Here is a 16,268-nt window from a genome sequence, read left to right on the forward strand (position 1 = left end):
AGAGCACTGAGCAGTCTGAAAAGTATAGGTTCTAATAAGACAAACTGTAAATTTAATAACGATCATGTTAACTAAAGCAACATTTCCTAACCCTTTTTAGCTGACCTCTACCTCCTTTACAACCCCTGGCACAAGACCCTGTGATAAGGCTAAACTGCTGTCATGGTTTAACTCTGGCCTGCAACTAAGCACACCCAGCCACTCACTCACTCCCCCTGAGTGGGATGGGGGAGAGAATCGGAAGAGTAAAAGTGAGAAAACTCGTGGGCTGAGATAAAGACATTTTAATACATAAAGCAAAGGCTGCACATGCAAGCAAAGCAAAACAAAGAATTAATTCACCACTTCCCATCGGCAGGCAGGTGTTCAGCCATCTCCAGGAGAGCAGGGCTCCATCATGTTTGGATTACTTGGGAAGACAAACGGCATCACTCTGAATGTCCCCCCCTTCCTTCTTCTTCCCCCAGCTTTATATGCTGAACATGATGTCATGTGTTATAGAATATCCCTTTGGTCATCTGTCCCAGCTATATCCCCTCCCAACTTCTTGTGCACCCCTAGCCTACTTGCTGGTGGGGTGGTGTGAGAAGAAGAAAAGGCCTTGACTTTGTCTAAGCACTGCTCAGCAATAGTGAAAACATCCCTGAATTATCAACACTGTTTTCAGCACAAATCCAAAACATAGCTCCATACTAGCTACCAGGAAGACAATTAACTCTATCCCAGCCAAAACCAGCACATTCTCCATCCCTTATTCCATACCATTTACATCATACTCAGGTCACTCACTATCCAATGCATCCTCATTAACCATGCCCCTCTTCCCATTCTTTGATACAATACACAGATATCATTCCCTTAGTCTATGGACCACCCCTGGGAAATGTCTGTAAAATGTCCATAAATGTGCACAGAATGTCCACTGAGTTCATTTAGTCCATGACTTTGGGGTCCATCTGTTATGGTGGTCACTCAGGACCGGATAGGTGGTGTGTTGCGTGGAGCTGCTGGGCACCAAAGACAGCTCAGGTTGGATTGCTGCTGCATTTGCACTGCTTCTTTGAAGACTTGTCCTCTACTGCTTCAAGTGGTTCCTGCTATAGTAATTCCTATAACATGCAACTCAAATCCCAGGTTACAACAATTTAAACGTATTTCCATTACAATCTCCACCCCTGCCCCTTTGGACCAGACCATAGGGTTTAACGTTGCAACGAACTCCTCCCCTTGCCCCTGCTCCGGCTTGGACTTACCCAGGTCCAGAAGCTAGTTTGTGCCTCTTCTTGCACCTGCTGCACTGTGCTGGCAGGGAGAGTAGCCCAGGCAGTTTGGAAAATGCTGTATTCAACTCTAATAAACAGTTTACAGGAAATACATACTTCTAATGAGCTTTTAGTCTTTTCCTAACTCCATTTATGTTTGACTGCTCTTTTCTCTTTCTTATTGCAAATTCAGAGGATGAAAAGGTCCTTTGAAGAAAGTATTTTAGAAGAAATGAAACCAGATGACATTCTCTACTTGGCTTCATATTTCACAGTGACCAAACACTGTGGGCATGCTATGTAGTCCTCACTCAGAAAATCTGCCCTTGATTTGAGGTGTATTTTTGCTACAAAGAAGTTGCAGGATCAAGTCTGTATTTCTAATACAGCTGTCCAAAGGAACCAAAAACATGTCATACCAAAAAAAAGAAAACCAACCTAAACCCAAATTTTATTCCTAACATAATTGGTCTCTCAGATTATTATGGGTAAGGTAAACCAGTGGAAGAGTGCAGTTTGACTGCTATTGCCTCTTGTCTTCTCTAACTCCCCAGTCCTAATGAGCATGTGCTCATTTATAGCTGAACAAGGGATGACATTCAGTATGGGTCCACAACAAATTTCACATATAAAGATCCATATGAAGTCATATCAACTATTCTACCACTGTGGTCTCAATCATTAGAAAGCTGAACATGAAACAAGAGGAGTTAAAAAATACAATGATAATCTTTTGTTCAACCATAGGTAAGGGACGTAACTGAAGATCTTTCACGCCAAAAGCAGAAGACAACTGGGATGTGGAAGGCAAGTGAAGCTTACTGTGTCTGTGGTTTCACTGTCTTTTCTGTTTGGGCCTTGCAAACCCTTCACAATTTCACCGCTGACAGTGTGAGGGCCAAATGTAATGCTGTCAAAAGCAGGCATAATGGTGTTGGCTACAGCAGACTGATTACTCACATTACTGGTGACTTTAGCTCCCTGCTGGATGTTCACGGTAAATTTCTCTCCCTTCCTGGCTGGAGAGGTCATATTTGAAAAAAACATGTCTTTTGTCCTGGGCTTTGGAGCACTCTTAACCCTTCTCAAACTGGTATTGTACCTTTAATTCACATTTATCTGTATTTTGCATGCAGTGGACTTATTGGGACAAGCTGTTCATTCCAGCATCTGGTAGTTTATTTATTACTGCGAGTGGATTACGTGCAGGCACAAAAGGGAATGTGAAGTATGCAGTGGAGTGGGCAGGTTTAATCATATCTCACAGTATCTGTTTCATTTAGAATTGTATTTTAATCTTACAGCACTGAGATAATATCAATTTTAAACATCTTAAACCTTTGTAATAATACATTTCATCATATGTTTGCCAGTTTTTTTCCTCTTGAAGAGCAGTGAACTCTTTGTGGTTGCCAACATACAAGTTGTGTACATTTATTCAGTTGAACTTTTATTGTCTGTTGAAATCAAACTGGAGACCAGGTCACCAATTATCCATGCAAACCATTAGCTCGAAAGGGATCCAAAGTGCATGTGGGTTCTGTTAACTGAGTTTTCCCTTTGTTTGTCAGGAAGATGGTTATTTTCTATGTTCTGCTTCAAGGTTGTTGACCCATAAAATAAGTAGTGTTTGTGTATTAGTATAAGGGTGGGAGCAACATTTTGTTCTTCCCTTCATGAAAATGTCTCAGGAATAATTTTTCCCAAGACTTGCCTAAATCCTGGTCACAGGGGATAGAACATGTTTGGGGAATTGGAGGAGGGCTGAGAAGGTGCCACCCTAGTGCCTAAGTTGAGTTGATTTTATTTTAACCAAAGGACCTTTTGGAAAACAACCACCTACACTACCCTCTCAAAAGGGCAGGCTCTGCGGAGGCCTAACCCTAAGCATAACTAAGCATAACCCCTGTTTTTAAAAGCAGCCGCAGGAAGACCTTCAGCTTAGAATTAAGATTCATCTTAGATTTCCAGGACTGTCTGCAACAACTAAAAATTTGCTTCTGTCCCATGCTGACCACTGAACATCTCTCCATCCCTGCAGGGCTTCAAGAGTTTTATACCACTGTTAGAAGATAGTTTTCATTCATCCATCTGATAACAAAGAGGGTTTGTTTGGCTTGCTCCTCAGTGACGGCACAAGGACTGTTTGTTCAGGAAGGCAGGCCAGCCTGAACTTCATTTCAAACAAACTGTTCCTGCATAAGCCATCTTTCTTTCTCCACCCTTTCCTGGCTGCCTACCACTCTGTGTTCTGCAGCATGAGGATTTCCAAAATGTCTCGATGACTTTAAATTCTATTTTATTATTGGTAACTTTATTCCACAGAGAGCAGACTCTCCAGCTTCTGTTGGTGATCATGGCAACACATTTCAAAGCTCATTTTGTTGGTGAGATCCCTGTCAGAAGCATTTTACAACTTTAAGCTATGTGGTTTGTCTGTTCCTTTTTCTTTGTTGTTTGTTTGCACAAAACTCAAACTGTTCTCTCGAAAAGTAGCCTGTTGCCATAATCAATAACAATAGCTGTTTCCATACTTTATAGTATGTAGTCATATGGTCTAAATCATTGTCAGTCATTTCCTCTCCCATCACGTCTTCCAAAAAATGTGGCCCAAACCAAACTGGAAAAAAAAAAAAAAAAAAAAGAAGGAAAGAAAGAAATGAAACCTTGCCACATTCTATTGTATCCATGTCATAAACTCATAAACTACCGAAAGTTAGGGTCAGTGCAAAGATAAGAATCAGGCAGTTTATGCTAACTAATGCCTTTGTTATTGCTTTTTGGAACAAAGTTTATTTGGTGCATTTATTTCTTCTTTTGACAGCATGTGGACAATAAGTGGGTTTCTTCATCTAGTGAAATAATTGCTTTCCGCAAAGCGCTGCTGAATCCAGTGACAGCAAATCAGTTTCAACGTTTTGTGTCACTGAAAGGAGACCTACTGGAGAATGGAGTGCTCTTTTGGCAAGAGGTACAGAAGTATAAGGTACGATGGTAAAATGGAGCAAGGGGAATATCATTCAATTTGTAAGCAAATGCATCCATTACTGCATATTAGGATAATTTTAACAAGAATATCTCTAGGAATTTTCTTGTTCATAGTAAAACCTCCTTCACTGTTTAAACTGTTTTTTCTTTGGTGAAAATCCTTACTTCTTAAAGGTAGGTATTTTTAATGACTTGAACGTATTATCCCTGTATTTCTTTATGCTTCTTCAAACTGTAACATTCTTCTGAGTCTATAAAGGGACACTACTAACCAGCTAATTTCCAGATTTTGGTATACGTCTGTTGAGCAGTGGAAAATATTCAAGCATTAAAATATTCCTTCTGTCTTTATAGTTACATACTGTTAAATAATGGGATTATTGCTGATTTTGGTAATCACTCAAAAATCAGAGAAAACTTTTAAGTTCAATCAAATATACAGATGTAAAGATAGTATCTACCCAAAAAGCTTTTATGTACAATGCAGACCACAGCTCCCTTGCACTCTGTACAGTCACATTTGATTGCAGCTGAGGATGTGACCAAGGTGAAATGTGATGGGGAAGGCCAGCAGGGATTGCCTCTCTCCCACATACATGCCCCTTTGTGAAACTGCTGCTGTGTGGGGTGAAATACAATGGGAAAACTCTGAAGTGAGCCTTTAAATCACACTGCAGCCTCTTAGGAGTACTCGGGGCTGAATGCAGGGGCACCATGGATCTTTCACTTGTTCTTCATTCCTTTTGCCTCTCAGATATTGCTGATGCTAAAGCGAGTGCTGCTGGAGTGCCAAGCCTCTCCTGGGCTCCTGACCATAGCCTGTGTGTACCTAGCAGTCAGGGAGCATGAGGTCAGCTAGCACGTTCAGAAATTAGGAGGTAAACACAGCTGATGCTGCAGTAGCACTTGGAGATCCTGCTGCAGGCATGGGGGTGTATTTTCACTGTTTAATTTTATGCATTTGAATTTGGGGTCTGCTTTAGAAGCTGAAGTTCCTCTGTTTCCAAGGGGCAATGTCCCCTCCTCACAGAGGCTCTGATCCCAAGTGAGGAATCATCAGCTGAAACTCTCTCTGGGGCTGCTGCTCTCTCTCTCTTTGTTACGGAGTGACTAGCTTAAGCTAGAAACCTGACATGGAGGCACCTGAAGTTCCATGACATAAGTCCTTCTCAAAATATTTGATGCTTTTTTCACATTTGTGACTCTTCGTTGCTACACTGTGCAGGACATATAAACTTTCTGCAAATGAACGTGGAGTGCATTTTAGACTCTTTTCTTTGTGGATTTTCTCTCTGAAGAAAGCCTTCACTGTTTTATGTCCCACCCCCTCTCCTTCATTTATGTTAATTTTATTTGTTGTCTTATCAAGAAAAAGTACAATCTGACCATATTTCTACATGCATGTGATTTGTCATGGTTGGCAGTTGATGCTCTTTATAGAAGCAAAGGGCTGGAGTAGTAGGAGTGTTGTGGGTCAGGCTGAACTGGAAGAATACTGCCAAAGACGTGGGCAGCACTCTGCACAGTGCATACTTGTATTGTCTGAGCCCTATCATGCCATCAGATTAGACAGAACTCCCTTTAAGAGTCAATGACTGCATTGCTCCTTTTAACCCATAAGGCTGGCGGCACATCTTGGGACAATCAAAAAACAAATTTTTTTTTTTTTAAACAAATATGAAGAAATATAACTCTGCGGATCACTTCCATCTGTTCCTCTATGCTCATGTCTCATCCCTCTTCATACCATAGGGCTTGTTTGTCTTCCCTCTTGCTACAGCTCTCTGCCTTTTCTTCTATCCTAGATGAGCAAAGGAAGCCATAATATAATCTTAGGATATATTGAATATGTTTTTGTATTGCCTTACTTTCTTCATTGTAGCTGTTATCATTCTTTTTTTCCTTCAGAAAACTAAAAAGTATTCATAATAAAACAAGCCAGCTCTTTCACATACCACATTTCTGGTTAAAAGCCCTGTTTTTAATTTCTTTGCAAAGTAAATATCCAGCCCCCTATACCAAAACTAAATGCACATTCTTCATCTAGAAAGCTTTCTTCCTGAAAATTCTCTAGAGTGCTCATTGTGTCTTTAGTAGATAAATGTGATAATCTCCTAGTGGTATAGAAATTTCTTGATGTTTATGGATAGATGGAAAGTTTGTGTTTTAAAGCATTTGAAGGAAGTTCTTTGAATTGTTGTTCCTTCCCGTCAAAGTCCAATGGTAGCATAGTCAGAGTGTGAAAACACAGTAATAGCAGCTTTTACAATAACAATAGGATCACATTAAAAAAAGTAGAAAACTTCTACTGTTTCTTTGAGATTTCATCCTCGTAACTTCAGGTTTGTTTTATATTCTGTTCTGCACAGCATTATTTCAAACACTGTGGTTTTGTGAAACTAGAAAATCTTAATGAATGGAGAAACTAGAAGATTTCAATGAATGGAAGATGGTACTGGTAGCTGAAATTTTCCCCTCTGGTGCCAACATTCCTGGTTATAATACCTTGTACCCTCTAAATAATTCCCCTCTTTTCTTGGACTATTTAGAGCATTTATTTGTCTTTTAGTTACCATGGCTATGCTAGTTATAGCAGGATAATTGTGAAAATTAGTGCATTTCACACCTGTAGGTGTGTTTCTCTTTTCAGAAATGCCTCCTATTTGCCAGTAATATACTTAGATTGAATGAAAGATAAAAACTATCCCGTCCCATCAGAACAGGCAGGCAAATATTATCACCTGAAGCAGTGATTGCTATACATCTGCATTTGCAAACCAGAAGTCCCACTCATGTCTTAACTATGCCTTTGACCATGCACATTTGTTATAAGAATTTTGTTCTACATACTGAAGGAATCTATTGTATAATTATTGTTGTATGACTGTTACTCTTTGATCACTGGGCCCCTGTAAAAGGGTCTTGTGTCCCTCTCCATTTACTGAAAATGCTACTTTTTGTCTTTCAGGACTTGTGCCATTCTCATTGTGATGATGCCACAGTCCAGAAAAAGATCACAGCTATTATCAACTGCTTCATTAATTCTGCTGTACCCCCAGCTTTGCAGATTGACATCCCAACTGAACAGGCAAAGAAGATTTTGGAGCACAGGAAAGAACTAGGACCTTACATCTTTAGAGAGGCACAGGTAAGAAGATGTGAGAATCTCTGTAACAAGTCTGGTTAGAGTCTGTATGCCTGATTTTAAGGACTGTCTTTGTCGCTTATATGACAATTTGGACTCCATACATAAGCCTGGGCATGCAAGAGAACACTGTGGTCATGCATTTCAATGAAGACTGTATGGCGGAGATGACTGAGAGGCTTCAGATATTTACTGCTCAATAAACTGGGCAATACCTGCCAGCTAGCTGATCCTGGAAAGGTGTTGTCCAAGAACAGTGTGTGTTAGGAATTCTAGCAGTAGAAATGAATTCTGTCTATGTTTTTAATTGCTTGTTCTTTACCACTTCGTTAATGTCAGAGAAGTAATTTGTAGTTAGAAAGTTAGTAGTTTTTGTAGCTTATAAAAAAAATACAGGTGTGAGTAAAGCACAAGACCAGCTTAATTTACTAAATGCCTTCTTTTTTAACAGAAAGTCTGTATTAAATTACTGTAGACAATTTTCTCTCTGATTTTTGTACTAATCAAACTGAACAGCAATTTCTGAACCTTTACTACAGACTATTTTCTTATTCCTTGTTACTGTCTTCTCTGACTTATCTTCAAATTCCAAGAAAGCTAGTTCCTCTCCTTTTCCTATAAAATTACCTCCAACACCTTTAAACATCAACTGTGAGTCCATAGAGTATTTGGATCACAAAAGATGAATGTTTTGTTAGAGAAAAGGGTTCATATAGGTCCTGACAGAAATAAGAAGTCTCATTTTAGCCTGTGTAAACCCCAGTGAACTCCAGAAATGTGGCACAAAACCAAGGGAAGAACTTGGCCAAAAAACTGTGACTGGAACATGACAGCAACTCACATGTCAATTTCAAGTCTGTTGAGCCAGAAGCAGTGAGGTGCTGACCATGCTCGGCTCCTTTGAAGCCAAGTTTCTCAATGAGAATTAAACATCTAAATAAATTGAAAAATGTAAGCCTTAGTACGTGCAGCAGCAGAATTCACTGAGCCCCTCTGTTTGCTTTTCTAAAATTGTTTTTCTTATTCTAGTTCAAAAAAGACCCTGTGAGAGATTATATCATTTAAAAATTATCCAAGATTTGCTCATAGATCTGTAATGTGGTTTAAGAGCCTTTCCAGAGGCAAAAAAGTATTTCCTTTCTCTTAAGAGGGAAAAATCCCCCTCTCCCTAATGAACTGAATATTTGAAATACTTAAGCAGAACAGTGGTGCAAAAGCAATTCTACTGGTGTATATTTTATCAGGAATACTTGTAAAAAATGATGGATGTTTTCATTAATGCAAACAATTGTTTAGGGAAATATAAAAAAAGAAAGAGCCTTTTAACTGTGTTTTAGGAAGATTTCTCACCAGTAATAAACACACTGATGAAAAGCATGTGCCGAGCAAAGCTGGGCTGAAATGTCAGGACACAGTACGTGGGAGGAACAAGGCTGTGTATTCAAAAAGAAATAGTTATTTCATTCTCATGGTAAACTACATTTTATTTTTCAGTAAACTCTGTTTTCTTAGTATGGTCAACATTGACTTTCTTTTCTTTGTGTGCAGATGACTATTTTTGCTCTTCTGTTTAAATTTTGGGCAAAATTTTGTAAGTTTCAAAGTAATTTGGCTAGTGACAAAATTCTACTTGCTTTGGAGAGAAAAAAGAGAAAAAAGATGCGAAAGAAGGAAGGCAAAACAGCAGAGGTAAGGCTCACAAAGTTTCAGGTGACAGCTGATGAACTGCATAAAAACTCCTTCACGAGCAAACATACATGAATTCAAATACCCCTTTCTCAGCCTGATCCAAAGCTACTGAAAGCTTTTTGTTAAAATTCAAGCTTTACATGCGACCTGGTCCTAGGGCGATTAGTTCCCAATCCTGCCAATGCATATACATATGTTTAACTTGAAGCAGATGAGTCAATGGAATACTCCTTTCATTAAGCAGAGGGGAAAATTTATTTTAGTCATCTTTTGTGCCAAGAGAAGAGCAAAAAAGAGGGCTGAATTAAAAAAAAAAAAATCTATGTATGGTCCATGTGTACAATGGGTAACTGCAGACCTGTTTGCACTTTCAGTATGCACGGTCCTATTTTAGAATTTACAGTTCTGGGTCACTATTGAAAGCAAATCAAAGCAAAACCAAACCAGATTTCATACCTGTTTTTCAGAATGAGCATTTGAAAAGTCAGCGCATTATTTTAAAAAATATTTATGTGCTAATTGCTTTGTATAGTCTTTTTTCTTGAATATTTCTCAGCTTTGACAGTGAAACTGTTAGACTGTTCACAGTGAGCTTCCAGACAGTTTCAGTGCATTAACAGAACTGTGACCTCTACAGTGGAATGCTTTCTTGTAAAATTATTTTTCTTGGAATTTTATTATTAAAATATAATGGAATTTTTTTCTATTGATTATAGGCTTTGCAAAAGTTTATTTTTTATGAAATGTAATTGTTTGGCCAGCTTTGAGGAGAGAACATTCCTTTAAGGGCAGAGAAATTATTGGACTTTCAAACTATCATAAGTAGCACTAAAAGACCTTTACATATTTTAAATACCATGTACACATGTGTTGAGATGTTACTTGTGATGAGAACCACCTGAGTACCTGGACAGATAAAGACATATATGCTCGTAAGAACATGTACACATTGTTAACCTTTTTTAGGCACATGAAAACTGAGGACCAGTGAAGCGTTACTTAAGGCCACACACCAATGTCAAGTGAAGTCTAAAATCCATGAACTTATGTTCCTTTCCCCAAAGCACATTGCCTCCATATAGATACGTCTGGCAAGGCCACTGGCAATGCTTACAGTGCAAGAATGCAATATTTCAAAGTAATGCATGTTTGCGTTTTCACAGACTTATTTTTTCCATCTGTTTGTTGCCTGTCTATAAGATTTCTGATTAAGATCAAGGAAGTAAAGACCAGTTCTTGGCCAGGAAGGCAAAAGCCTAGCTTTTATGGGGAACAAATGGGAAAGGTGAATTACCCTTCTAAGCTGGGAAACAGGGCAAGAAATTTTAGAAAGTGACAGAGAATGCAGTTCAGTAAACAGTTTGCAGACTATTCTTCTCTCAAAAAAATATCAGTAAACCAGTTACTTTTAAAAATTTCTTCAAAGAATAGATGGAACAATAAGTTTTTTAAACTATTTTCCCTTTCTATTATTGTTTAAAGAATTTGCCATTCCCTATTCTCTTGCCTGAGATTTCTGTCCCCTCAGTGACAACATAACTAATCAAACGAATCAGTATCCCCAAAGGGTACTGATAAGGTTCATCCAACATAAGCGATAGCAGGCTCACTTGGCAGCTTGTAGAAGGTGAAGATTTCTTGGCATTTAGAACAATGTCAATGTTCCTCTGCCCCACTAAGCTCCTGCTGAAGGAGAGGAAAGCTCTGCCAAGGATTAGAAACTATAATTTTTTCTTTATATTCTGCTCCTCCCCTCCAGTCAGTTGCCATTTTGCATTTATATCAGACAGAACAGTCATGATCCTGGGGGAGGAATTTTACTTCCTCCTTCCTCACAAATTTGTCCCCAGGGTGCCCAATCTACCTGGGCTCACCTTGCTTTCTGAGCTGACTAGATAGGAGTTGGACTTTCATGTAGTATAACGGAAAAAATGGGCAGCCAAGGAGGTTTTCACTGGGCAGTGATGCATGACTAAGTATTACTTGCCTATCTCAATATTTTTGTGTGTGCCTATTCGTTATTTATGGGGAAAATGCTATCAAAGGTTTCCTGGCAATGGACTCAGTGCAGGGGAGTGGCTGACAGCAAGGGACACCATGCAAGCAACGTACAATGCACAGACCTCAATAAGCTTAGTGTCTGGAAGGTAGGGATGGGTAGGTACAGGGTGAAGTAAAGCTTGAACCTTCAGTATGATGTGATTGCTTCAGTATTGAGCTGAAATAGTTGTTTTAAAAGATATTGCCTTGGGAAAGTATGGTTTACTTCTGTTTTCACATGTTTGTCCTTAGTGTGGCACAGCTATATGGGCTCATCTTTGGCTTGTCTGGGGATCTGTTCCTTTGTTAACTGCTAGAAGCACATGCCACAGACTTTAAAAAATATCATTAGTCTCTTTTTGCAGACTGTCTTGATGCCAGTATTTGTAATTTGTTGTATACACAATTGTATTTTACCTACAAAACAGATTTTGGATTTTTTACTTGCAAGCATACAAAATAGTTTTAACTTAAACTGTAAATTTGAATGTACTCTTTCCAAGTCCTTAGCAGAGAAAGGTACAACCATAAGCATTAATTTTCCTTTTCCATGTTTCCCTCATCTCTCTTTAAGCTTCTCAGCAGTAAACTTATTTGTTAGTAAGTGGTGTAATGTCATATGACATTGCCATAATATCATAATATTGCCTAATCTATTATGAGAAGACATTGTTAAAGGCCTCATTTAATTCACCATTCTCACTGAGAAAGCTAGCCAACATAAACTGCTGTATATTCATATACACACTACTTCTGTACTTGCTTTGGCGTTCCTGTCCAATCAATTGAGTGTGCCACAGAGGTTAGTAAGCCTGTTTCTGGAGAGATGAACATCACACTGCCTGGGCAGTTCCGTACCCAAAAGTCACCCTTATAGATGATGTGGAGAGTGGGGATGATGAGGAAGGAAAAGACACTTTGGGAGCAAAGAAGTATGATATTCTGATCCTTTTCCAGATCTTCTAGGGACTTTCTGAGTGACTTTGGATACCATTTGACCTCTCTTCTTTTCTTTCTCATTTGCCACATGAGAGGGTTATATTACTCGACTCATGGGGATGTTGTGGGGTTAATTATGTGAGGTTAAGTATGAACATTGATTAATGTCCATAAAGAGTTTTGGGATTATCAGACAGAATGTGCAAAGGTGTAGCCTTAGTAAAACGCTAAAACAACATGAAAATGACAAATAGGTAATCACCAGAGCAGTTTACCAAAGGTTACAATGTCTTGTCCTTCACTGTAAATGTTTTAAATCAGATTGCCTGTTTTCCTAACTTGTAGGCTGTAGTTCATTCACAGCTACTGGACCAAGCTGGAATTAATCATGACAAATCTTATGTTCTACATTTATACCTGAGGCCAAATTAGAGGATCACAATGGCCTCTCTGTCCTTAATATATGTCTGTTGCAGATCTGCCCTCTCACTTAGCTGTATTTTGGAGCAGGTATTGAATCTGAAAGGATAGTCTTCAGGAGTGTAAAGGTCAGGAAACTTCGATTAGGACAAAGCAATGCTTTAAAAAAGCAGTATCTTTTGCTATTTTTTATTGTGCCCAACGTGATGAATTGTGAAACTGGGCATTACAAAACATTACTGCATATGACACTATCTCATTTCCAATACCAATTTTTGCTTTTTACTTTAGCTCAGTAACTATTGTTTACATCTAATTATGAGTTTTTATTATTGGCAGAGTAAAGAAGTGGGGACAAACCTCATCAGTCTGTCAAGCAATGCTTTGGTAGATGAGATTGGTGTGGAGAGAGGACCAGCATCATTTTCAGATGGATATGGGTGGCAGGTGAATAATTAACATGTTGCTTAAGATATCAGCATTCAAGAAAGAGAAAATTATCTTGGGAGAACGGGAAGATGGAGTTTGGTTTTGAATACTGTTGTCACATGGTCGTTCAATAACAGTTCATTCTTCTACAATTAAATTTGCTGTTATAAGTTTACCTATACTATAGGTTTTTTTCTGTATTAATTTTTCTAAGATTTAGGTTCTGAGTGGTATTAATATCTAACAACATATTAAGACCTTTAGGTGTGTAGTTTTAAAAATTATCTTTAAAGATAAATTGAAGAAAATAAAGTTCAAGTCTGGAATGAGAAACTTTTCATTACTTGTGAAATTCATAACCTGAAAGAATTTGGTTTAGGCTTGAGTCCTGTTCTGCTCATATGTTAAAAACTGACCTCAACTCATTTAGGAAATCTATGTATTTGGATAGAAAATGTGACAGAAAATAGCTCTTCAGTATTTCTTCCAGAACAATTCTCGATATATCAAATCTGTACTGAATAGATAACAGTCATTTTATTGGAGAAACAGGAAGAATAGACATGCCACATTTGGCATATTGAGGGATTGTTCATAACCAAGTTGACACTGCCATAATATAATGGGGAATCTGTGCAATCACATAATCACAGCTATATCATGCATTGCAGGAGTAAATTGCACTTCAGACACTGCTTGTATTCCACAGAGCTCTTTCTGTGGCATTATATTAGCAATGAGCAGAATATAGAAACAGGCAGTCTGAAATACCCCCAAAACCTGAAACCACAGTACAAACTCACAGTGTTAAGCTCACGCTCTTAGCCCTTATACAGACCTTTTTACTTTTCCTCATACCTATTTAAAAAAGAAAAAAAAATAAGAAAGGTGAGTTGAGTGATCCAGTGTATGAATTTCATATGCCTAAGCCCTCAAGAAGAGACAGGTAATTGCAGAAAGAGCAATAATCTTTTATAGAGCAGTTTCTTCTCCAATCCCCTTTCTGCTATAGGAACATGCCAGAAGTTCTGAGTTATGACATGACTAATTGGCCCCAAACTTCTCATGCTGTAGGGGAAAAATAAGGCCAAATAAAAGTACGGTTCCCATATTGGGAGAGTGACCTAAAATTTATATGGAACCTGAACTATGGTTGTTGTAATGTAAAGAGCAACTTCTGTTCCTTAGAGAAGGAAAGGATGACATTTCCAGTTTATCTGCCTCTAGTGGTAGCAGCATTTTGCTGGAAAGGGCAGGCAGAAAGAACTGTGAGGCTAAAGAGATTTGAGAACGGACACATTGGAAGGATGGGGCAGGAAGATAAGATCTCAACACAGAAGACTGATATTTTGGGAGGGGAAAGGTCTGCTGTATTTAGGGTTTGAAGATGAAAGGAGAAAGAATAGGACTCAGACTAGGGATGGAAAATAAATGCACGTAAACATCATATCTGTCAAACGTGCTTAAATTGCATTTCATGGTGTTTTGAGATTTGCTTAATTGCAGCATTAATATTTTTCCCATGATTCCAGTATTGTCATGACAAAACTTCTTTTCTTAATAATCATGATTATTCAATAACAGGGATATAACAAAAACGTTTTTTTTGACTCACTGTTGAAATGGACCAGGAACTACGGTGATATGGTTTGGAAGCTGATGTTTTTTAATGGTTCTTGCAGGCTTCCTGGTCCTATTCCAAGTATATAGAAGCCTTGGAACAGGAGAGAATACTCCTTAAAATGCAAGAAGATCTGGAGAAAACCTCATCATCATTCCTTACAGGTTAACCAAGCTCTGTAGTTTAGGAGGACAAGCTTATATCTTAGGTGAAATTCTCTCAGCATAAGGCCTTTGTTGGCTCTCCTTTGGAGTTGTTTACATAAACCTCTGCCTCTCTTATTCTGTCTGCAGGGGAGTTGCTCTCTGCACCATACTTGTGAGTGATTAGTGTTCTAAGAAAGAGAAAGTGAAAGTTGCAGGGTATCAGCATTGTGTTTACTGCACAGGTCCTACTGCAAAGAGAAATATGGCCATTTCTTCATTCTGCAGAGTGACACTGAAATCCTATTTGGTTGACATACATATTTCACCTCTCTGGCTTTTTGTGCTTCATCAACTTAGATACAACCAGAGAGATGAAACTTTTTTCTCACCAGTTTGTCAGTATGCTTTCAGGGGATGTAAGAGGCATTACTTCATCCTTGTTTCAGCCATGAATATCCTCTTAGATCTTCTCCAAGGATCTTATGACCTGTTTGTTCATTTAATAGCTGTATTTAGCAGTAGGGCTAGCAATAGCACTATGTAATACTAAATCTCTTCAGTTTCCCTAAATTTCAGTTTTCATTCCATATGCAGGTACCTCATCTATGTCTTTCCCAAAGACTGGAAACTCTGAAAAATCCACTATTTCTCCAAAGAGTACTGTGATTTTGGAGAAACACTCAAATCTTCCCCAAAAACAGAAAGTGAGTACCAGACTGCCAACAAGTGTGCTTTGAAATTTGGATTCTTAAATGATAGTTTTCCTGCTGTCAGTGCTGATGTTCATTAGTAGCAAGTTATCCCACTCTGAATCATGTTTAACTGAAGCTGTGCAGCCTCAACATGAAGACAAGATTATTTTTCACTCCAACCATGGCTAGTGGACCTAATGCTGACCAGATGAAGTTTGTTTCAAAATGGTAGTCTCTGAAATGCACTTATCTAAGCTTTCCAGTTAAAATATTTTAAATAGGAGCATGAGATAACTGGAGGAAGCTCAGACTCCATGGAGTTACTGGCAAGGGCCTGAGACAGAACTACCAATAGATCATCTCTACTGAAGCCAATTAAATATTAGAATGGAAGAAAGAAGTGGGACAACAAAGAGATCTGATAAAGACAGAAAACCAGGTTTTGCTTCAAAGCCAAATAGAAGAATCCCCTGGAGGTTTTGTTTTGCTTTTTTAAGCCTATGCTGAAATTAGATGGACTTAAAATATTAATAGAAGTTGGACTATTGCCCCCTTCCTTCTCTGCTCCTCCCTCCTCTTCTAGTTCTGTACTTCAGCACTTCTATTTTAGGCAAGTTGGTGTCCTGCTCTCGCTAGTCCTCCTAAACTTCCCAGTGTCTGAACACACTCTTCCTGTGGCAGCTTTTCCCATATGTGGCTTCAGAGAAATACGCAGCATTCTTTGGTCTTCCCTCACATTCTCTTTCTGCCCTCTTATCACCTCCTCTTGTTGCAATTAAAGTTATCCAGTCATCTTGGACCTTATGCATGTCTGGAGGTGTTACTGTATTTCGTATATTTATCTTTTTGTACTGCAGTTCTGATTCACATGCGGCTATCTCAGTGCGGGCAGTCCTT

The 16,268-nt window shown here is 38.7% G+C and overlaps 1 protein-coding gene across 1 annotated transcript in view; it reads left to right on the top strand.

Annotated features, from left to right (window-relative positions):
- The window catches only part of RGS22 (regulator of G protein signaling 22), a 62,780-nt gene extending 47,340 nt beyond the window's left edge, over nt 1-15,440 (top strand). Inside the window, exons 20-26 of the mRNA XM_042786256.1 lie at nt 2,010-2,069; nt 4,087-4,248; nt 7,219-7,398; nt 8,944-9,084; nt 12,823-12,930; nt 14,595-14,697; nt 15,274-15,440. Of these exons, the coding sequence (XP_042642190.1) occupies nt 2,010-2,069; nt 4,087-4,248; nt 7,219-7,398; nt 8,944-9,084; nt 12,823-12,930; nt 14,595-14,697; nt 15,274-15,416 (897 nt within the window). The 3' untranslated portion in view covers nt 15,417-15,440. The remainder of the gene's footprint in view (nt 1-2,009; nt 2,070-4,086; nt 4,249-7,218; nt 7,399-8,943; nt 9,085-12,822; nt 12,931-14,594; nt 14,698-15,273) is intronic.
- Nucleotides 15,441-16,268: the final 828 nt, after the last annotated feature.

Source organism: Tyto alba, unplaced genomic scaffold (assembly GCF_018691265.1).
Source record: "Tyto alba isolate M040663 unplaced genomic scaffold, T.alba_DEE_v4.0 Super-Scaffold_9, whole genome shotgun sequence".
In the NCBI taxonomy this organism is placed as follows: Eukaryota; Metazoa; Chordata; class Aves; order Strigiformes; family Tytonidae; genus Tyto; species Tyto alba.